This window comes from Triplophysa rosa, linkage group LG19 (genome assembly GCF_024868665.1).
Source record: "Triplophysa rosa linkage group LG19, Trosa_1v2, whole genome shotgun sequence".
Classification (NCBI taxonomy): domain Eukaryota; kingdom Metazoa; phylum Chordata; class Actinopteri; order Cypriniformes; family Nemacheilidae; genus Triplophysa; species Triplophysa rosa.
The window spans coordinates 10692276-10713063 of NC_079908.1; the positions used below are offsets into that span (position 1 = coordinate 10692276).

General features: G+C 40.9%; 3 protein-coding genes across 9 annotated transcripts; 1 reads left to right on the forward strand and 2 right to left on the reverse strand.

Annotated features, from left to right (window-relative positions):
* Nucleotides 1-313: 313 nt before the first annotated feature.
* rbm14a (RNA binding motif protein 14a) lies at nt 314-6090 on the reverse strand. 6 transcript variants are annotated; one of them, XR_008964916.1, is made up of 7 exons: nt 5971-6090; nt 4895-5258; nt 4017-4803; nt 3738-3929; nt 1957-2001; nt 1537-1630; nt 314-1103 (listed from the first exon to the last, which is right to left on the reverse strand). XR_008964916.1 is itself a non-coding variant. In XM_057360003.1 (6 exons), the coding sequence occupies exons 2-6, from the start codon at nt 5241-5243 to the stop codon at nt 1627-1629; spliced, it is 1377 nt and encodes a 458-aa protein (XP_057215986.1). In that variant the 5' UTR covers nt 5244-5258; nt 5971-6090; the 3' UTR covers nt 314-1626. The 6 variants fall into 6 exon arrangements, 4 of the variants coding, with proteins under 4 accessions (XP_057215986.1, XP_057215985.1, XP_057215982.1 ...); XM_057360003.1 differs by having other exon boundaries at nt 314-1630; XR_008964915.1 differs by having other exon boundaries at nt 1537-3929.
* A 267-nt stretch (nt 6091-6357) lies between these two features.
* On the forward strand, nt 6358-13815 carry rin1a (Ras and Rab interactor 1a). 2 transcript variants are annotated; one of them, XM_057359996.1, is made up of 12 exons: nt 6358-6749; nt 8643-8773; nt 8862-9150; nt 9242-9356; nt 10121-10193; nt 10288-10379; nt 10761-11335; nt 11447-11948; nt 12033-12341; nt 12440-12571; nt 12702-12868; nt 13000-13815. In XM_057359996.1, the coding sequence occupies exons 3-12, from the start codon at nt 8962-8964 to the stop codon at nt 13312-13314; spliced, it is 2469 nt and encodes an 822-aa protein (XP_057215979.1). In that variant the 5' UTR covers nt 6358-6749; nt 8643-8773; nt 8862-8961; the 3' UTR covers nt 13315-13815. The 2 variants fall into 2 exon arrangements, with proteins under 2 accessions (XP_057215979.1, XP_057215978.1); XM_057359995.1 differs by having other exon boundaries at nt 8643-9150.
* Nucleotides 13816-13935: 120 nt separating this feature from the next.
* On the reverse strand, nt 13936-19935 carry dpp3 (dipeptidyl-peptidase 3). Its single transcript, XM_057359998.1, has 18 exons — nt 19849-19935; nt 18898-19203; nt 18678-18767; nt 18389-18526; nt 18226-18300; nt 17966-18056; nt 17676-17806; nt 17434-17564; nt 17264-17322; nt 16673-16867; nt 16459-16571; nt 16275-16367; nt 16033-16095; nt 15803-15927; nt 15600-15720; nt 15351-15530; nt 14941-15103; nt 13936-14675 (listed from the first exon to the last, which is right to left on the reverse strand). The coding sequence occupies exons 2-18, from the start codon at nt 19165-19167 to the stop codon at nt 14533-14535; spliced, it is 2181 nt and encodes a 726-aa protein (XP_057215981.1). The 5' UTR covers nt 19168-19203; nt 19849-19935; the 3' UTR covers nt 13936-14532.
* Nucleotides 19936-20788: the final 853 nt, after the last annotated feature.

Consider the following 20788-nt stretch of genomic DNA (forward strand, 5'->3'; position numbering starts at 1 on the left):
AGAAGCTTTGGTCAATCACCGATGCTTTATATCAATTCTAAATCTTTGAGCATGCATATGGGTAGTTGACGAATAATTTGTACATGTGTCCTGTTGTGTGAGCAAAATGTAGAAAACAATTTTTTTTGTCTTTGTAGTTTTTTCTTTCTGAATTTTTGCCGTCAGACCATATAGTCAAATTTGCATATTAGTCTGTCAACTACCCATACATATATCAGGTGAAGTTAACGCTTTCATGTCTTTGTGATCAAAATGTGACCATGCCAAACAAATGAGGAGTGAGCGAGAATTAAATAATACGACCACATGACATTTGAACATTATTTATTGAACTTTACAAGAACTAAATACAAAGAATATCGCCTAATGCAAGTATGCAAATATTGAGAAAAAAATAAAACTTAACATTTAAATACACACAAAAAAAGTGTTGTCCATCCATACCAAGAAAAAATAGATTAACGAGACTAAAGTAGTATCCCTGAATCAGTATTTTATATTTCCATCATATACAATCATGTTTTTGATGCAAGTAATGTTTTCTTGTCCATGTCAGTTTTTTTAAAACACTTGTCAATTAGAAGTTTGAGGGGAAATTTTCACAATGACCAAGGGAATTGGAGGGATATACATAAATTATAGAAATGCATACTGTAATTTTACAAAACACACGCAACCAAATATCTCGGAAATCATTTTTAGTGATGGTTTTTAGAAATGTTTGACAAATCTTTTTGCAGGAGACCAAACGTTTAACTGACCTATGCTTAATCCTTTTCCTAAGACTGAAAAACCAGCCTAAACAAGCCATGTAGTGTTAGTGTGATGGGAAAACAATAGGTTTTCTTTCCACTTACAGGAATTTTTCAACAAAGCTTGAATCGAGAATCTTGAAATTATGAAACAAGATTTGAAAAATAAAGAATGTGAGCTGTTTTTTTTTGAGAGGTGTGTATTTGGGCTGGTCGCATTGATTACTCACCTACAAGACGACTGTCCTACTTTGATTCTGGTCTTTTGGACAGCACTGCGTATTCAAAGCGCACCTGGAGCACCTCAGCTTTGAATAAGTGCGCGTGCCTCGTCTTGCCTGACTGGAAGTGCTTCAAAAAGACCAAATGCCACAGAACAAGCCAAGGCAAAAATAAGCTCAAACACCCAACTTGGATTGTTCCCTCTAAATGCCTAAGAGCCTGTTCAAGTTGATGCCATTTGCAAGACACAAAACCTCAAAGAAACCAAATGCTCAAGATTGGATTCAATACATTTCTGTGACAATTTAGGGGGCAAAAAGTGTAGTTATTTCTGTAACCCCAAAATATCAAATGATATGAGAACATTGTATTCGTGTTGATTCTACTGCTCCAAGACACAATTCTCCCTCAACAGGCACTGACCACATAGTAGGAAAGAAGGGTCATCCCCGCTGTGTGTTAGCTTTAACTCTGTGTGGGTCAGAGATCTGAGCATCCCCAGCAATCAATAAGGGGGAGTGTATGATCGAGGTGCAGGCGTGGTTGGGGCAAATGGCTTTACCTTAGCGGGGACCACATCCGAGGCATTGTGGGGCGCTAATTCTCTTCCCCCGTCATGCTCAACTTGCCGTCCTGAGGCCCGGGAGCCATTTTAGCTGTAGTTAGCGAAAAGGGAAAATGTGTCTGCAACAGCAGTAAGAATAACAAGACATGCAAGAGTCTATTTATGAAAGGAATACACAATAGCTACAATAATGTACTGTTTAGAATCAGTCGAGTGGGGTCCTGGTGTGCTGAAATAAGCTACACCACCACCACGTTTTGACTTTCATCATACATTATATGGAGAACATCAACACTACAGTGAATGTTTGCCTGTGAGGTTTAATCAAACAAAATGAGGTCAAATGTTACAGGTGTCACTGCGAATGGTGAAAGTATGCGTTACATGTGCTAAGTGAGTTTTGTGTGTGTACCCCACCATATTTCTTTGGAATGAAAGACTGAAGACTGCCTGAGGGGCATTCTAGGGAAAGAGGACATACATAACATGATTAACCAAACCATTCTTTTTATAATAGCTTTCAATTACAATAATACAGTTTTCAATGTTGTACTCAAAGGGAAGCTACTCAATTATCTCATAACAAATAATCTCAAAACTATTTTACTAGCAGAAGTTGTCATCGGAGTAACTTGCCAATGCTAATAACTTAAGGCTTGATGTGTTCCATAGCAGATGCACTTGAGTAGATTCCCTTTTGTTAACAATGTCATCGTGTTTAAACCCTCTGCATGAATCTACAATTATTATTCAGACAAAGTCACTTTCACTTTATGATTGTGTAACATTAATGTTTAATTGAATTGCCTAAAACGCTCAAGAACTGGGAAAAGACATTTTTTTAAAGAACAAAAATACAATGTTTGAAGCAACGCTTTTAACGCTCAGAACCAATTGCAGTAACTAGCTATATGTTAGGCCTGAAGGCGCCGTACTGAACAGCTCTCACACTCCCCATCCCTAATAACTAAATGTTTCACCCTGAAAACAATTCACATGACTCTACGGATAGACACTATGATAATGTAAATGTGGAAAAAAAAATTGCATGGGGCTTTTTCAAAAGAAACAAAATAACGTAAAACCTTTTTCTCTTTTCAACCATATTTATATATATTCAATAACCAGAGTGTCCTGTCCATGTAAGAGAGGGATGCAAGGCCAGAGATGGCAGTTGTTTTCTTTAAATCCTGCAGAACATGCACAATAGCTACTCGCAGGCTACAGAACTAGTTTGCTTTGACATCTCCGGTCAGGGTATTCGAATGCACATTTAGAACAAGGAATATGCCTACAAAGTAACATCGGTCCGCTTAGCAAAAAACTACTTTCTACAAGCCATCTATTTTTTGCCCTCTCTTTACAAAAGGTGACTTTAAACTTGGTTTAACTGTTGTTCAAATGGGCAGAAGTAACCCCATCTGCACTAGTGAGGCAGTGGGTTAAGAGTATTTAAGTTCCGTTAAGCACAAGATTGTGGTTTTGTTGGTACTGAATGTAGTGAAGCCCCTCCCACTGAAAAAGGACTTGAGGAAATATATCTAATGTGTTATGTGATTGTGGTCAATGTCGAATTAATGTTTTGATTCAAATTGTTAACATTCTGTGTTCTCACCCACTCACAGACACACATACACAGGTCCTCTTAACATTCAGTCCAAAATATGCTATGCCTTCTATGTATATATATATATATGGATTAAATACAGACATTAATGGTTGCTTGCTCTTTGTCAAGTATTTAATAAACAGAACTGTATCTGATCTGAAGGTTTTACAAAACTGCATACAAAAAAACTGGGAGTTCATTTCGTCAAGGCACAGTCATTTGACTTTAGAGATCGCTGAATCTGACTAGATGAGCTTTACATCTTATCTACAAAACCGGAAATCATTTGGAGCACTCGATTCGTATTGTTTAGAGCTCAGAATCTACATTTTTACGGCCAATTAACTTTTCTACTTAATGTGAATGACATTTGATTTTTTGGGGGGCTGCAATAATTCAATTAATCCCTTTCTCCTGCAGTTTTGTCTGTAGGACCAAATTCAACACGCTCACATTCTCATCACATGTGCACACACACTTGTGAGTGTAAGGTGAAGGGGGCTATCGATATGGGGACTCGGATGTGTGTTGTGGAGGGAACTCAGGACGGCATAGGAGGGGCTCCTTGTGTATTGAAGATGGCTCATACACTCTTGGTGAAGGTGCGGTGCCTGGGGCAGCCATCTGATGCGCATCCACTGTGCCTGGAGATACCATGGGCATCGGAGGGGGCGGTGGGGGTGGCGGATAGCTGTACTGGTATGGCTGATAATGCTGGTACTGTTGGTATTGTTGGTAATGTTGGTATTGCTGGTACTGTTGGTAGTACTCTGCATAGCACCTGATGTGAAAAAAGAATAGTGTGAAGATGTGCTTTCCAACATGCATAAAGCAATTACAGGAAGCTGAACATCAGGCTAGCAGTTACCTTGCGATCGGGTCTCCATTTTTAACTGCTGGTAGTTCTGGCCCACCAGGTGGTGTTGGAAGCAGGGCCCGCCGTTTGGGTCGCGCCTGGGAAAAAGGCTGGGGAACCGGGTCAGGCAGTAATGGGGCAGAGCGCCGTATTGGGCTCCGGTCTCGGTCGGATTTGGTCACAGCCTGCTGTTCCGCCAGAACTCGTTGGCCTTTCTCAAAGAATCGGGCACGGGCGGCCTCAAAGAGGGCTTGAGGGTCAAGCTCTGTGCCTCCCGTGGTCCCATACGCTGCTGCCTCTCCTTCAGTGGGGTAGGCTTCCGGTGGCCTGGTCTTGGGTGTGCTGAGTACCTCGTCTGTGACGGAACTGTACACCTGACTCGCCAGAGCGCCGTAAACTGCGGCGCTAACAGGTTTGCCATCGAACCTGGAAGTGGTCAAGTCTTTCAGAGCTGCAAATGTTGGGTCACTGCTAGCAGTGTTGTAGAAGGAGTTGTGGACACTCTGCTGCACCTGAATGGGAAGCCCGGCCGCAGCAGCGACAGCAGCTGCCAGTACAGCTGATTGACTCTGGTGGTGCTCCATGGGAGGCCTGTTGATCGGGCACTCTCCCGCAAAATGGCCGTGTACGCCGCAGCTGGCACACGGGACCTTGTTGGTAGTCTGCTGTACCTTTGAGAGCTCTACTGAAAGCGGACGTCCCAAAAATGAGGTCCCGTGAAGACCCCCGATGGCTTGTTCTGCATCCTCTTTGCGCTCCATGTACACAAAGGAGTAGCCAACTATAGAGGAAGGCTTAGCTGCAAGAGAACAATTCAACATATTTAAAAACTCAAAGGTGAATGATACATCAGCATGTTCTGTGTAGGCAAAAAAAAAAACGCAACTTACTTTTTACTTTGTCACAATCAAGAACTTTGCCGTAAGCCGAGAAAAGATCATACAGGTTTTCAACTGAACAGGAAGCACACAGGTTCCCCACATACACTTTGGTGGAATTGAGAGGTCTCCCTTTGGACTCCTCAACTACAAGGTTCTTGCCACGGTAGTCAAGACCATTCAGATCACGGATGGCACGGTCAGCAGCCCCTTCTCCCTGCAGATGGACAAAGGCAAACTGCCTCAGTACAGTTATGGTCACCACTTCTCCGTAAGGGGCAAAAATCGCTATTAGGTCATCCTGTGTTGTTTCCGCATCCAGATTTCCAACAAAGAGCTTCACCGCGTTGCTGTCGTCCATTGCACACCAGAATACCTAGAAATAGGGAACATGCCTTATTTGCTTCTTTTTTCGGCGACAAGACCTAATTCACCCTAAATCGGGCTCGAAATTTAAGGATGAAACTGAAGTTAAATCAAGAAAGCACAAGGCGAATTGCGCGCCAATGGGGGAGACATTACCGTTTATAATATTATATTTAACGTGTCACTTAGTATCATAGATGTTGTGACAGACATATAAAAAGGAGGAAACGGCAAAATCTCCCCCGTCGAAGTAGCTCCAAAGAACGACAAACAATTCCGCGCCATACGTGGGCGCGCACTGGTGTAATCTGCGCTGCGCCGTAGCTTCTAAAAAGCGATGAGCTAAGTATTGCTAACGACAAACATCGGAAATATATTAGCAAAATATAATAGCCTATAAGCTATTTTAAACAATTCGTTGAAAACGGTTGCCCGTTAAACATATTAAACGGGTTACGTGCGTTCATATAAGTTTTAAAGACATGTAAAGCGTGTTTATCTTATTCGTTGTTAGTTAGCCACAAACACGCACGCAACCCCGCCGATAGCACAGCTAACGTTAGCTGCCACAAACAAAGAAATTACAAAAACAACTGGTGTTCATACTCACTCTCAAATCTGTTCTGAGCCAGGACAGAAAATAAAAAAGAAACGATAGGAATGCAGAGATTCGAAAAACGAAGTGAGCAAACACGACAAAAGTGTTTTATCAGCCCTCTTACCTAACGCGGTGAAGAGACTTCATATCCGTTTCCCGAGTGAATGACGGTGTTCGTGTTGTCGAGTCCGTGCAAGTGCAAACAGCAGACGGAAAGATCCGACCTGTGCATTTCTTTTGAAACTTAACTTTAGAAATGTATATTTTGTAAAATGGTGTGCATAAGTGGACGCATAGATAGTGAATCATTTGATGGTTTGAGTAGCATTTACCTGAGAAATGCCTTACAGAATTTCTAATACGGTACAGATACAGATTAACCTTACTGGATATTCATAAAGCCCATGAGGAAACTAGTTATCAGATGACAAATTTTAACTGATCTTTAACTTACTTCATTACAACTTCGGTCGAGCAAATATTATGAGAAAAATTCAACATAAATGGAAATGTGATGTTTTATGTAACAAAACATTGAGTAATGGCAAACATTTCACAATTAACAAACAACCACTACAACTGCTATTATTATTGTGATTATTAGTAAATCAACGCATGCGCATGTTGGCTCAGGTAAACTACCATCTGTATGCTCGCCTCACACACGCAAAAACTGGAAAACACTCGTGTGGGTTGACGAAACGTCATCAGTTTCATGCGGATTCCTAGGCGACATGCTTTCAAATGTCTGCAAGGCAGAGTAAATAGAAACTTAGAAAACTTATACTTATGTAGTTCTGGAGTAATTAAGATTTCTATGGGTCTGAAACTTTGGGACGTCTGATTGATTTAGTCTGGAGGAAAGTAGGGAAGTTTACCGTCATTCCTGAATAAGCGATAAAGGTAAGTGTCTCTAATTCTTTGGCCGTGTTTGGTTATGTCTGGGAAATTTAGTACCATGTGGCATTTAACGTTACAGCACACCTAGTAGCTATCTTCAGAAAGGGCTGGGATCAAGGAACTTTGCCATGAATCACACACAAGCAAACAATAAACGGTCAAATTTTAACACCGAACATAAGTCCTTCAATGTTCTTGAATGTTATCAACGTCTGGCAACTGATATTGTGAACACCAAGATGTCTAGCTTTGTTTTATTTTACACGTACAGTGCAATTTACTTTTTGATCGAGTTTACTTAAGATTTTGTCAAATTCGGATTATCTCAAATCGTATCGCAGCGCTTTTCTTTAAAAAATTTTTTTTACACAGTGTACAAGTACTTCCCCAGAATTATTGATTCACAAAAATCAAATATTAAATTAAAGTGCTCAGGTCATAATTTGACTGGCTGACTGTGCTTTACTTAACATTTTCTCAACAGATTGTTCACTGCAATTCCGTTTACCACGCTGAAGCAGCAGCAGCAATTAAAATCCTCAGCTTGCATAACCTCACTAAGATAATATCCAGTCTGATGCAGCGCGTGTTTATCTCACCATGTCTGAACATGCTCCGCTCATGCAGAGAATGTGACCATTGAGGCCGTTTTCCACACCTCAGATTGTGTTTCTTATTTTTTCAGCTGCACGGACACGACAGTTCAGCTGTTTAAGTTCAGTACGTTAGCTAAACCCTGCTGCTTCCGTCATTTTAACACCAGAACCTCACCATTACCAGCCAATGACTGCTAAAATAATGTATTACGCGGCTCGTTAGAATGCTCGATTCTGATTGGCCAGTCGCGACACTTGCAGGTTCGTTATTTGGTTATTCCCAGATAACAACAGCTCAAAACTAATAACACCCGTTTCATACTGCACGCGTAGGCGGAGCGGCAGCAGCGCGTGACTTCTCAGACAAAAATGTTTATGCCAACATTATTTTTATTTATGTAGTATGTTTTTATTTTTATTTATGCATAATACATAGGCTACAACTGGGTTAGTTGTGGCCTAGTGGTTAGAGAGTTGGACTCGTAGCCACAGGTCGCTGGTACAATTCTCAGTGCCACCAGGAATTGACTGAAGTGCCCTTGAGCAAGGCACCTTACCCCCGTCTGCTCTGTGATAACTGCCCACTGCACCCTACTTGTAAGTCGCTTTGGATAAAAGCGTCTGCCAAATGAATAAATGTAAAATGTAACTGTGGTATGTTTTTATGTTATCGCTTTACCTCTTGTTTGCTCTCACAAACAGCCTTGAAAAAATGTTAAAACTCTAGTTCTGAGCATGAAGTTCTGAATAAGGTATTTGGCCTTTCCTTAAATTCCTAATAGTGGAGGTGTGTTTCAGTGGGTGGAAATGCCCAGTTGGATATGTAGGTCTCTGTTGCTATAGCAGCCATCTTCTGCTGCCAAAAACTATTTCATACTGGCCCACACAGAGTCAACCTGCCACCCATCCTCTCTCTCACACTACTAATGAACACGTTTTGTTACAGTTGTAACAGTTCTGCACTTTACAACCTTTCAGATAACCATCTAAAATTGGAAAAAAACGTTTGATCAAAAAAGAAATAACATTCGATATTAAAAAATACCTATTTGTGTATACAGTATATGCCTGTACGCCCTGATAAGGTGATACTGCATAAAAATCTGTGTATCTCTGTTTCTCTTCGTCTTCCACTCGGGTTTAAATTCTGTCACCTACTGTAAACAAGCAAACTTCTGTTTTGTTATTACTCACAACAATGCTGTGCTTTTTTGAATGAGCTGTGTGAATGCAGAACAAAAACAGTATGAGATGTGCCATTATTAGTCATACTGACACACACTTCTCACATGGTCAACAGATCAACGAGAATCAACGAGGGAGATTCCCACAACCGTTGAAGAGCATTGGTCAGAAGGAATAACAGCCCACATGATTGTGTTGAAAATAACTATTCTAGGAAAACAGTAACAAAATCTGTCATAGACGCAAGTAAGAAACAAAGATGTGTCCAGTGTTCTGTAAGAGCTCACTTACAGACATCCTCTGAAATTGGTCACCACTTCCTTTTTCTCACAAGACCCTACAGAAACATCCACAAAGAAGAGAAATACAGATTCATGGTCAAAGGGGTTGACTTGAAATCTATCAACGACACTTGAAATCTCATTGGTATTAAGATGCAAACTGACCCTGTGTACGACTATCCTGACCTTAAGCCCGTGGGGGACAGACGGGCGTGTCCACAGAGAGGATCACTGAAGAGCATCAGTGTATTGGACCGGCTCTTGTTGACACACCCTGTGTGGCTTCAGCTCTCCATTAACTCGGCTACTGCTTTACACATCCTGCGTCGTGAGCCCCCTGGGGTGAGCAGCGTGTTTTTATCTACTTCTTTTTTGAAAATAGACGTACGATAACACCTTTACAGCATTCTCTGGAACTTTTGGTACTTTGCAGACCTTCCTGGTGAGAAAATCAAGTACATTGCAGAAAAAAATGCTGTGCATTCGACTGGCTGATGACAACATGCCGTCCTTCTTTAAACAGTTTGTGATCCGAGAAGAGGACTCGGGTGAGTTGAATGTTTAAAATTCATTACATTCTTACTGTAAAATCTGACTGTATAGTGTACTCTTATAGTCATATAGTAAGTGTATATTATATACATTATATATACAGCCATGGATAAATTTAAGAGACAATTCCAGCATTTCTAGATGTATTGTGGCCATTCCAGTCCAGTGTCTGTTAATTTCAACAAAATCAAATCTCAGGAGTGACATAAAGTCATCCAACAGCAATGTGAAAGACTGACAGCATGACAAGACACATGAAAACTGTGATAAAAATCAAGGTTATCGCATAATTTTTTAAACTTCTAAATACATGTACAAATATTACAGTTGTGTTGCTTAAAAGTGAATAAAAACTGGAAAAAAACACAGAGCATCTTTTCTGTTATTTTCCGGTTTTCATTTTCAAGAGAAACAATATTTTTATTTGAAATGTAGGAGAAATATTGTTAGTTGTTCACAGAATAAAGCAAAAATGATAATTTTACCTAAACAGATACCAATAAATTGTACATTTGGAAAAACTGAATATGGTCTTTCAAAAGGTTTCCTAATTTTTTTCCGCAGCTGTAGCCTATATACACCATACATTATACATACAGTATACAAACACCATACATTTCTATAACTCATGACTATAAGCTTACTATAAACTGAGAAAGTAGTCAAATAATAATATATAGAGCAAAATGCTTTCAATTAAAGTACATTTCATTACGTTTAGGCAGTTGTCATCTACTCACCATTTATCTTTTATTAACAGCCTTCTCTTTAGAAAGCTCTGCTATCAGTTTCCCAGACCTGTGCAGACTCATTGCATTCTACTGTGTTAGCCGGTATGACTTTGCATTTACTGCCTATTAAATTTATGACAACAGCACGGCACTTATCAAATATAACATGTAAGTTGATTTTATATCTGTATTTTAGGGATGTTCTTCCATTCACCCTGGAGCTACCCGAGGCCATAGCTAGGGCTTCCTCACGTAAACAGCTGGAATCAATCTCTCACATGGGTGTGGGTAGGTACAAGTTGGATTATCTGTTGAATGACTTGCACAAATTCATGTTGGGCATTGATTCTACATGTATATTAGGTCATATTGTGTTATACAACTTTCTAAAAAAAGCAGTTATTTTCTACTTATTTGTTCTCAGTAATGCACTGTTGTATAGAATACTTCATTCTGATTGGTCAAATATTTTTTATTTTATGCCCACATATAGTAGGTATGCTAGTTTTATCCTTTCTTCTGACATAAGAAAATCATCTCATAATCAGTAGTATGGAGAATTTGGAAAATGTAGTGACGATCTGTTTATTTGTGATAATAACTGGCTGACTGTATATTATCATTGAATCATTATTTTAGCATAACATAATGCTATTCTGTATTCCATAGAGTTCTGGAGTTCACAGTTAAATGTTCGTGGTCCTCGTAATGGACCTCCTGTCGCTGACAAACCGTTTCCCCCAACTCCAAGCCCGAACGACTGCGCCACACCCATTAACGCAAACCCCACCCCATTCCAGGAGCTTTGTCCAATCAGAACACGGAGTCCCATTGAACTGAATTACGGGGGCGGGAAGGGTTTGTGTTTCATCAATCCTCTCTTTCCGCAAGAATACCCTGGTCGCAGCGCCATCCACAGGCGTCATCATTTCAAATCCAGCTTGAAGGTTCGCGTTTCAACTGAACATTCTAGCCCCCTGTTGCCACCTGTTATCCCCCCTCCTCCGCCACCGTTACTGGCTAAAGCCAAATGCAAAGCTAGATTGAAAGCTGCAAAGCAGACCATCCCACCTGTTACAGATCAACAGGCCAGTGAAGAAGATATCAAGAACACTACGCAGGAGGCCACAGATTATGTGAAGCCTTGTGTAGCGTTGCAGAAGACGACCTTCCCTGCCGTCCTGCCCACCCTTTCCCCAACGGCTGAGAACGATGACTATCAGATGCCCAAAACTTTTCAGAAGGTATTGAGACCACCTCATTTTTTATGTCTTTGGTACCTCAAAGCTAACAGACATAGACTAAAGTCCACAAAACTGGGGTCTATAAATCATGATTGTGTTTTCTTTCCTTAGGCCAAATTTCAGGAGCAGAAAAGACAAGAGGAAGACGAGGATGAGGAGGAAGGGCTGGTGCTGGAACAGCAGCAGGCACCGTCTCTTAGCGAGCTGGACAGCAGTAGTTCCCTTAGCAGCCTCGACGAGCCGGAGGAAAGTCCAGAGCGTCCCCTTCTCACACGAGGCACCAGCAATCCCATCATGCCTTGTCAGTCACCTCCCCGCAAGTCCCTCTCCGCCCTGCGCAAGATGAGCGCCGTCTTCATATCTTTCTTCGCCCCGGAGAAGCGAGTGGTGCGGATGGTGGAGGACCTGTCTCGTGACCGGCGAATGGCATTCGGCGCACTCGTGCAAGATTTTCTGAGGCAGCAGAGGGAGGCGTTAAAACCGCATGGCTTGACCTCTGCTGTGCAGCTGCTTCAAGATTTGCGTCTCTTCATCAATCAGGCTAAGGCTTTTCTCCAAGAGTGCGGAGAGCTTGAACCGCCCATAGAGACACTTCTGCCTGAGAATGAGAAAGGTAAATATGATTTGAAGATCCTGTCATAAATATAACCTAACTTCATAAATGTAAACGTTGCTTACAATATGCTCCTGTGTGCAGACCAAGCGCTGGAGAAAGCCATGTTCCGTTGCGTGCTGAAGCCCCTGAAGCCTCAGATCGATGCGGCACTTCGGACCATACACAAACAAGATGGTTCCTTCCAGAGAATGTCGGAGAGCTTGCAAAGAGCTACAAGAGAATCGCCACAAAAGCTCTTCGGGGTGCAGGTGGGCGCACCTGACGCCCAGGGCATTGAGAAAATTAAGCACAAGCTGACCCTAATGCAAAGCGCTTACTCACCCATCGACAAAGTGCTGCTGCTTTTACAGATCTGCAAACTTATTTACAAAGCCATGAAAAGCAAATCAGGTAAAGAGCTTTATTAATGAAAAACCCATTACAGTAGATTGATTGTGGCTCGCATACATAAAAATGCATGCTATGTAAAATATCAACCTTCAAAACAGGTCAAGAATTTGGAGCAGATGACTTTCTGCCCGCTCTCTCCTACGTGATGGTGCTGTGCAATTTGCCAGAGGTCTTTCTGGAAGTGGAGTACATGATGGAGCTTTTGGAAACCTCTTGGCTTACAGGAGAAGGTACAATATTCATAGTGCTTTGAGTTTCAAGCTACACTACATTTTCCTCCACATCTTGTCCACACACAAGGTCCAATTTGACCTTTGTACCACTTTGAATGGGGGTGTTACCAAATTCTGTCTCTTACAGGCGGCTACTATCTAACAAGTGTCTATGCTAGTCTGAGTCTGATCCAAAGTCAGCCAGAAGCCGTGCCACCCAGCGGCCTCACAAACCAGGCCAGAGAGTCTCTAAAGGAATGGAGTCGACGTAGGAGCAAAGAAAGCACAAATCCAAAGGACAACAAACTGCACCAGGTTAGATATTTTCTACATGGTGGTCTATGGTAGATCCTACTGGTTTATAAATTATCTGATGTCTAGAGACGTGCATATATACATATATTGTATATATAACTATACCAAAACGAACTGTTTCTGTTCCACAGAAGTTTGTAAAGGTGCTGTTTCAGGATGGAGAGAGCAGCATGGTTAAAACTCTTATGTGGAAAACTGGAGTCAACGGTGAGGGCATGGCTCAGCTCTGCGCTGTCAAGTTTGGGGTGGACCGGCTGGAGGATTACAGTCTGTTCTGGAGAAGAGATGGACAGTTAACACCTCTTCCGCTTAATGCTCAGATTCAAGACGTACAGAGCATGGGCGCGAGCGGGGTTCCTCTTATCTACCAGGCAACCAATCAGGATGAAAGGTCCCAGAAATTAATGAGAGGAGGTGCGGTGGATCTCGCAGAAGAAACTTTGTAATATGACATTTTGTGAGATGTCACATCTGCATCTAAGACTTTGTGCCACTAATTCATTTTTCAACAGTTTGAGTAATTTCACACAGATTCAGTTTTATTCAACATTTTATTAAACCGTTTTATTAAACACCATTTTAGCACTTATGGTAGAACTAAAACTTCAGAAACATTTAAACTGTTTTTACTTAATTTATTTAATGTGGACTGTAAATAAGGTTGCATATCTTTCTGTCTATTATTGGGAATATTGGAAAATGTTCAGTTGCGTGAGTGTTCACTTGGCTTGAATTATACGGCATTTCATTTTGTTGCATTATTATATTATTTAAGTGTTATTACATTTTTCGTTAGTTTAGAACATCAACATTTATACTTGGTTATTATCGACTAGATTTATTATTCCCATTCAAGTTTTTAGAAGTGATTGTATCTTCTCTGATGTAAATACTGTAAAAGAATAATTCACCGATTATATATATACAGTATACCTGTATATATATATATATTCAGAGTTTCACATTGGAAAGCTAAATATTGTTACTGAATTTTCTCTCATTGTTTACCGTGACATGATAGTATTCATATAAAATGCATTATATAAGTAAAAGACAATATACACACATTCAAAGATGAATTAATTTTATTTGGTAGGAACCGTTGCTTGTCCACAAAAACACTGAACACTTTGACACGACATGCTTGAGGAACCAAAAGTCTTGTAAAAATAAGACTGTACTGTACCATTTCCCCTAGAAAACAGTCAGTCGGATTATGAACTGTGATATCTCTAGTTTCTGCAGAGTTTGTTTCTATTTAAAGTTGAAAAGTGTGTTTTGAGTCGAGATTACATGAATTCCTCCCTCACACAGCAAGTTCACTCTTGTCAGTGCTTTCACACGCCTGTGTGGGAAGTGTGGGACGGAATGCATCCAAACACAGGAACAGAAACTTCTAATAAAAACTCTATTTACTGTGAAACAATGGCAGCTCTGATTGAAGACAAAACAACCGTTTATAAGAGTGTGATGGGGAAGGTAAAGCGCTAGGTGTTATACATGTGTGTTCAGATGTTGTTTTCTTTCTCCTACATATAAAGCATTTTGTAATTACTACCAGTCCCTTAATTTGCAGACTTTTGTTCATTTCTCAAAAAATTAATGTGGTTTCTGTGGCTCATTGTGGTCTAATACTAATTGGACAGTTCCCAGAATGCTCTGGCTTAGCACCAGCAGGTGGCATCACTGGAGGCCATTTCTAGAAGCTGGGCCTCTACCTCCTTTGCATCTTCAGGGAAGCGTTCGACAAAGGACTGGATCAGCCCTGCAGCGCTGCCTTCATACTCTTCTAGCGCCACAGCATCGTCTACACAACAAACAACAGCATGTTATTCCTTCTTTGCATACGTTAAGCTGTGAAGTCCCAACCTAATCTCACAGGAACCTTTATGATGCGAATTAACAAATTTAATTGTAAAAACATACTTTTTTTAGATTCAGTGAGATTATGAATTCATACAAGTTAGCCGCCAATTTGGAAAAACGTAAGACTGTTCAAATTGCCATGAGACGGTGTTGGTTCTCAAACACAAGAATTTGTAATGTATTTAAAGAAAAAAATGAAAACAAACCTTTGATGTGAGTGTTGGCCTGGACAAACATCTTTCGAGCTTCCTTGCGGAGAAGAACAGTTTCTCTGAACTTCAGGAAGTCCAGGGGGCCATCAGAAGTGACTGCAGAGTAGCCTTCATAAAGAGCCCGTCCTCCCTCTACATCAGCTGTGGATTTATGCACCTACGCAAAAAGATGCCGAAATACAATCTCAGATTATACTAGACCATGTGCATGCTTTTTCTTATAGCTATGTTTAGGATAGCATACTCCTGTATAGCATGTCGTGTATGCACAGTATGCAAATTTCCAGTATGCGTTAAGTACTGCAATGACCCATTACATTTGCCAAAATACACTGTGCAATAATATCCCAGCTCAACATGCAGAGACAACTGTAAGCAAACTATTTTCCATCCTTTCTTCATACCTGCAGTTTACACAGGAACCTCTGGATGGCACTCCTGCCCACTGTGTTGATCTTGCTGCGGTCCAACGTTATAATAGCATCCGGCCTTCCGTCTGCTCCTGTGCACGCTTTCAGGCCAACCAGCCCCTCTCCGGCCTCCAGGAGAACCCGCAAAATCACAAACCGGGCTTGCATGTGCGCCTGCAAGAACCATGTCAGCATCAAGAATGAAAGAACACGCAACAGAACAAGACCACAGTCTCAACTCACCTGTCTCCAGCTCTTGCTCTCTGGTGTGTAGAACTCCAGCCCAAGCAGACCGGCACGCACCATATTCAGCCAGTTCCCATAAACCACTTCCTCTGCATCCTCCCCCTCATGCCCGAAAATACTGCGTCGCACATTAATCACTCAGCATCCACGTGTCAACTATCCAAGTTAATAAATGGAAAAGAGACTGAAAGTTGACTCACCTGAGCACTTGTTTGTTGAGACACAGGTAGAGACCTACGCACTCAGCTCGACACTCCTCGTAGGAAGAGGCGATAGTGGAGAACTTGCTGTCCCACGTCTCGCTTCCCTTATACCAGCTTGAGATCTAGAAAGCAAACGGTTCTATATCATGACTGCGATTCTGTGCCAACAGTGGATAAAGCATTGCAGAGGTCCGACGACGGTCATGAAGAGAGATTATAACACTCACCAGTTCCCCTGTTTCGGGATTACGAACTGCAGTTTGCTCGAAGTTAAATGCTCCCTTTTCATCCTGTTTTAATATAACCACACACAGAAATAAGATAAAGAAGCTGCTTGTTTTAAAGAAATATTCAGGGAAGCATCTGTGTGCATCTCCCTCAGTACAGTTACACTAAGGCACAAAACAAAATATTCCTCTTATGATAAAGCATAGGCAGTTTGTTCATTTTTATCTGTCTGTGTCTTCACCTGAACAAAGAGCTTCCCGCTGCCATGACCCAGCAGCTCATGGAGCCCCACCTGCACCTCAAAAGAAGGCCCTTTCCATTTGATATACAGGTCCTGCCGGAAAATACATTAGCATTCTAAGCCTCCACCACAATATGATGTCAGATTCATAAAACAACGTTATGTCTTTTCTACTGAAAGTTACCTTGTCTTTCTCCTCCAGAAAGGTGAGCTTGTCTTTCTGCGTGGCATATGCCACTGCCAGCACATTTCCGAGAGACACATTCTTGAAACCTTCTGTCTGTCTGATGTCATCATCTTCAGACAGACAAATGTGTTTGGGTTAGAACTTTCATGGAACATTTATCAATAAAACCTGTCCGCAGACAGATGACGTCACATCTGATAAAAGGACTCACAGTTTGGAATGTTGATTCCTGCCGGGATGCCGCTGCCAGCAAAGGTAAGTACATCCAGAGAGGTGAAGTCTGGCTTGAGGAAGCGGTCCTTCTCAAAGGCTGAAGGCCATGGCAACTCTGGAAGCAAGACCTCGGCCGAGCTTACCAACTGAGCAAAGCGAGCGCTCATGGCCTTGTTCACTACGGCAACAAAACCTGAGGATAGGGGAGAGAAAGAATGTAAGAGGTTCATGCAACTTCATGCGACTTAAAATGATAGTTCACCCCAAAATAATAAATCTGTCATCATTTACTCACCCTCTTGTCAGTTCAAACCTGTATGACTTTCTTTCTTTAGCAGAACACAAAAGGAGATATTTTGAAAAATGTTAACTGGCATCCATTCACTTGCATTGGTTTTGTGTCCATACGATAGAAGTGAATGGATGCCGCCGCTGTTCGGTTATCAACATTCTTCAAAACATGTTTTGTGTTCTACTCAAGAAAGAAAGTCATACAGGTTTGGAATGACATGAGGGTGATTAAATGATGACAGAATTTTTATTTTTGGGTGTACTACCCCTTTAAATTTGTATGAATATTTGGACTTACCTTCAAATTCACCCCTAGAGCCAAATGGATCTCTGTAGCTCTCAATAAAACCAATGTAACTGTTAGAAAAAAACAGTGATTTTAATATACATAAGTCTAGTTGAGACCAATATTGAAACATCGGTAAAATCAATAGCAAACGTGAGATCTGCTGAATATGGCCCAGTCACCTCTCCACAATAGGTCCTTTGTCTTTGATCCAATAACGTGACCCTTCTTTGTGGGCTTCCACGGAGCCAAATGTGAAACTGCGAACATACTCCTCCAGCATTCTCTTCTGATTGTCATCGGCCGCATAATCCTAAAAGAAAATAGAGCTTTTACTTGTGCTTCATAAGGTTAGCGTTATTTACTTGACATGACAAAGTACCAATGGTTCAGCATTTTGTTGCTTATGTGCTGTTACCCACACCTTGGCTTTCTCCAAGTTCTGGCTCACTTTCTCCATAAGAAAGGCATAATCGCCCCTCTGAACAGAAAATACAGCATCCTCAAATTCATATCTGCCACAAGAAGTTTCGCCTTCACCCTCAACAGCACAGTCTGTAGAAAGCAGGAAACAGAATACAGTCAAGGACGGAATTGAAACGAATGGCTCTGACGGGTTTAAGCACACCAGACTGATCATACTGACGTTAAAAGTATTTTATAACACAGAAATATGTTATTTAGAGTTAACATTTTCTGAATACTGTTACTCACCCTTCTTCACGGCAGATGCCAAACGCACCTCATAGCAGCGTTTCCCGTCTACTTCCGTCTTGAACAGTCGGGTGTTGTAGGCACTCAGGTTCTAAGATGACAGAGTAATAAAAATAAAAAATCGTACTTTATTGTGGCAGAGTTTGATCATGCTACGCAGTGATTACAATAGGTTTTATATGTGCCATATTGCATTACATATACATTACATATTACATTACAAATCCTATCTCTCATCGGTGCACTATGACTATACGTACCTTAGAGTCCAGAAATTTCTGAGCAAACTCTGCGTCTTCTAAGCAGCAATTCCCTGAGAAGTATGTTGTGATTCCCTGGGAGAGCGGGGTGAGAAAGACAAACATCAACCTCACATGCTTGAGAAAAGGTGAGATGACTTTAATAGCTACAGCTTGTTTTTACCTTCTCCCCCAATCCGAGCTGTTTCTCCTTGTCCTCCAAGGAGTAGAGGGGCTGGGAGCAATTGTTCCACAGCGCCTCCATGTCACCAGGGTTCTCCTTGAAGGCCCGACTCTCCCAGACCAGGGCCTTGAATTTTTCCTGTGTGTTTGAAATAGATACGCTCAGGTAACGATCATGTGATCTCAGGGATGCTATATGACATTATGACATTGATGCGGTAACTTAACAAACATGCACAGGTATTGCATGCCACAAATATTATTACTACAAAATAAATTACACAATTCACCTTTGGTAGATTGGGAATGAATTTGGTGTCCCCAAATGATTTGTAGTTCCCCATGTTTGCATAAAGCCCGGCAGCAAATACGAGGAAGGCCTGCAAACAGAGACAGAACACAAAGTAATGTTAACATTGGTATTCCTGTAGCTTGTAGTAAAATGAGGCGCTAACAAAAACAGCATCAGTCAAATACAAACATGTTAATGTTCAAGACAGGTCATCTCACCTGATATTCCTCTGCGCTCAGTCCGGCTGCGGTCGCCACTGCCTCAAGCTGTGCCGGCGCCTGATTGCGGAATATTTTTTGCAGAAGTACATAGATGTTGGCAGACTCGGGGGACGTCTGAATCAACACAACCAGGCCACCGTACCAGGACGCCCGAGAGAGGTAGTGTGCATACAACTGCTCCTTGGGTGAGAGCAGCTTGAAAGCCTCCCGACAGTCCAGAGCAGAGATCCCAATGTCATTTGGGAGGTAGTACTGAGAGTCCACCATTTCAGTTCAGTCTACAGGCAGCTTGGTCTTTTTTCACTGGAAATGAACAAAATGGTTAGTTTAAAATAAAATCAATATAAAAAGTATGCTGTTTTTTTCTCCATTCAACCCCAGTAAACAGGGACCGTTAGTCTCAAATATTCTCACATGTTATGTTTCAGGGAAGAAAGAAAGTCACAGTAAAGAAAGATGATATGAACTATTCCATTAAAATTTACTTTTGAGGTTTATACAATAGAAAATCACTTTGAGCACTAGTTAGTGCGCCTATTTGCAGCAAGGTTGTTTTAAAATGTGTCTTTTTATCTGAATTTCTCTCACATGCGCGCGCACTGCGAGGCCAAATGCAGCCGATACAGAAGAGTTGTTCACAAAAAAATTAATTTTTAAGTTTAAACTTTGCCTGTACGAATGTAACTTGGACGGTTAAGTTCACGGCGAGTTTCTGTTTCAGTTCTGAGAATTTAACTGTCTAGCTAATACTGTTAGCACACTTGATAGCCTGTCTATCCTTATAACAGTGTAGTATGCCAGACAATGAAATCTCGTAAATCTGTTCCACCCAAACAGAAATGCGCTCATTTACTATACAAATATGTCACAAGTCATAACACTGATTCAGTGATATTCCGTTAACCCTTATATTCGATGTTACCTTAACAGCACGTTAATAAGTTCTACCTGAATTGTGTGTCCAGTCCTGTCAAAACGCAGCACCAGTGTCTGAATGTACTTCCGCTACTCATTCAATTGAAAGACCCGCCCTCGGCCAATCAAGATGCAAAGAAGATAACTGACAGCCCGCGCAACCTATAGGAGCAACAGGAGAAAAGAGGCGTAGAGCTATATTTGTCGAAAATGAGAGAGGAAAGAAAGAACGTATAAAGGTATTTTATTTTAAAGTTGAGCTTATTACATTTTTAACATTTACGTTATTACTATATGGCTAGTTTCTTACATTTGTGCTTGTTCAACATTTGTTTGTTGTTTACATCTTTACTCCAGTAGGCTATATGATTTTCTTTCAGATTTTGTTACTAAAATGTTAATTCTAAAGTAGGGAGGAAAAATAAGAGAGACCATATTTACAAACATTATGCTTTTTTGTTGTTTACTTTACTAACTTGTTTGTTTATTTGGTTTATGAAAACCAAACCATGTTGATTCTATGCCCCACACATATTCAAAACATGATCATTATTAGAGTTAGATGGCGTATGAATCTGTTTTGAAAAACAATAATATCTAAGCAACGTGGGGAAATATGACTTGAAAATGTAGAGTCGTAACAGCAGTAATACTGTCTGTGAAATGTATCCTGAAGAATATGTTTGGGCAAAATGGATTAGTTTCCAAGCCCAGACTCAACATTCAGCTTTCAGTGTTGAAAATTAGGTAACTAATAGCTTATGTTTTAATGCATCTAATAGTTGTGATATTTGATTTGGGCACTAGTACTTTAATGTGTCTAGATGTTTGTGACTGAAGTGTTATACTTTCAGGCTCAAACTATAGAATCTCTAAAATTGCACAAATAACAAAAATATGTTTTTATTTATTACTGGATTGTGTAACAGTGTTTCTATGTTTTTTTTTATACTGCCAATGTTGTCTTGATCTT

Coding starts and splice junctions, on each gene's coding strand:
- rbm14a (XM_057359999.1), bottom strand. CDS start 5,243: ATGGACGACAGCAACGCGGTGAAGCTCTTTGTTGGAAATCTGGATGCG. Junction 4,804..4,894: donor TGATTGTGACAAAGTAAAAA/GTAAGTTGCGTT, acceptor GTTCTCTTGCAG/CTAAGCCTTCCTCTATAGTT. Junction 3,930..4,016: donor AATGGAGACCCGATCGCAAG/GTAACTGCTAGC, acceptor TTTTCACATCAG/GTGCTATGCAGAGTACTACC.
- rin1a (XM_057359995.1), top strand. CDS start 8,962: ATGCAAACTGACCCTGTGTACGACTATCCTGACCTTAAGCCCGTGGGG. Junction 9,357..10,120: donor GATCCGAGAAGAGGACTCGG/GTGAGTTGAATG, acceptor TTTTATTAACAG/CCTTCTCTTTAGAAAGCTCT. Junction 12,342..12,439: donor AGCCATGAAAAGCAAATCAG/GTAAAGAGCTTT, acceptor CCTTCAAAACAG/GTCAAGAATTTGGAGCAGAT.
- dpp3 (XM_057359998.1), bottom strand. CDS start 19,167: ATGGTGGACTCTCAGTACTACCTCCCAAATGACATTGGGATCTCTGCT. Junction 17,807..17,965: donor GGCATCTGCCGTGAAGAAGG/GTGAGTAACAGT, acceptor TGCTTTCTACAG/ACTGTGCTGTTGAGGGTGAA. Junction 16,868..17,263: donor CTCTAGGGGTGAATTTGAAG/GTAAGTCCAAAT, acceptor CCCTATCCTCAG/GTTTTGTTGCCGTAGTGAAC.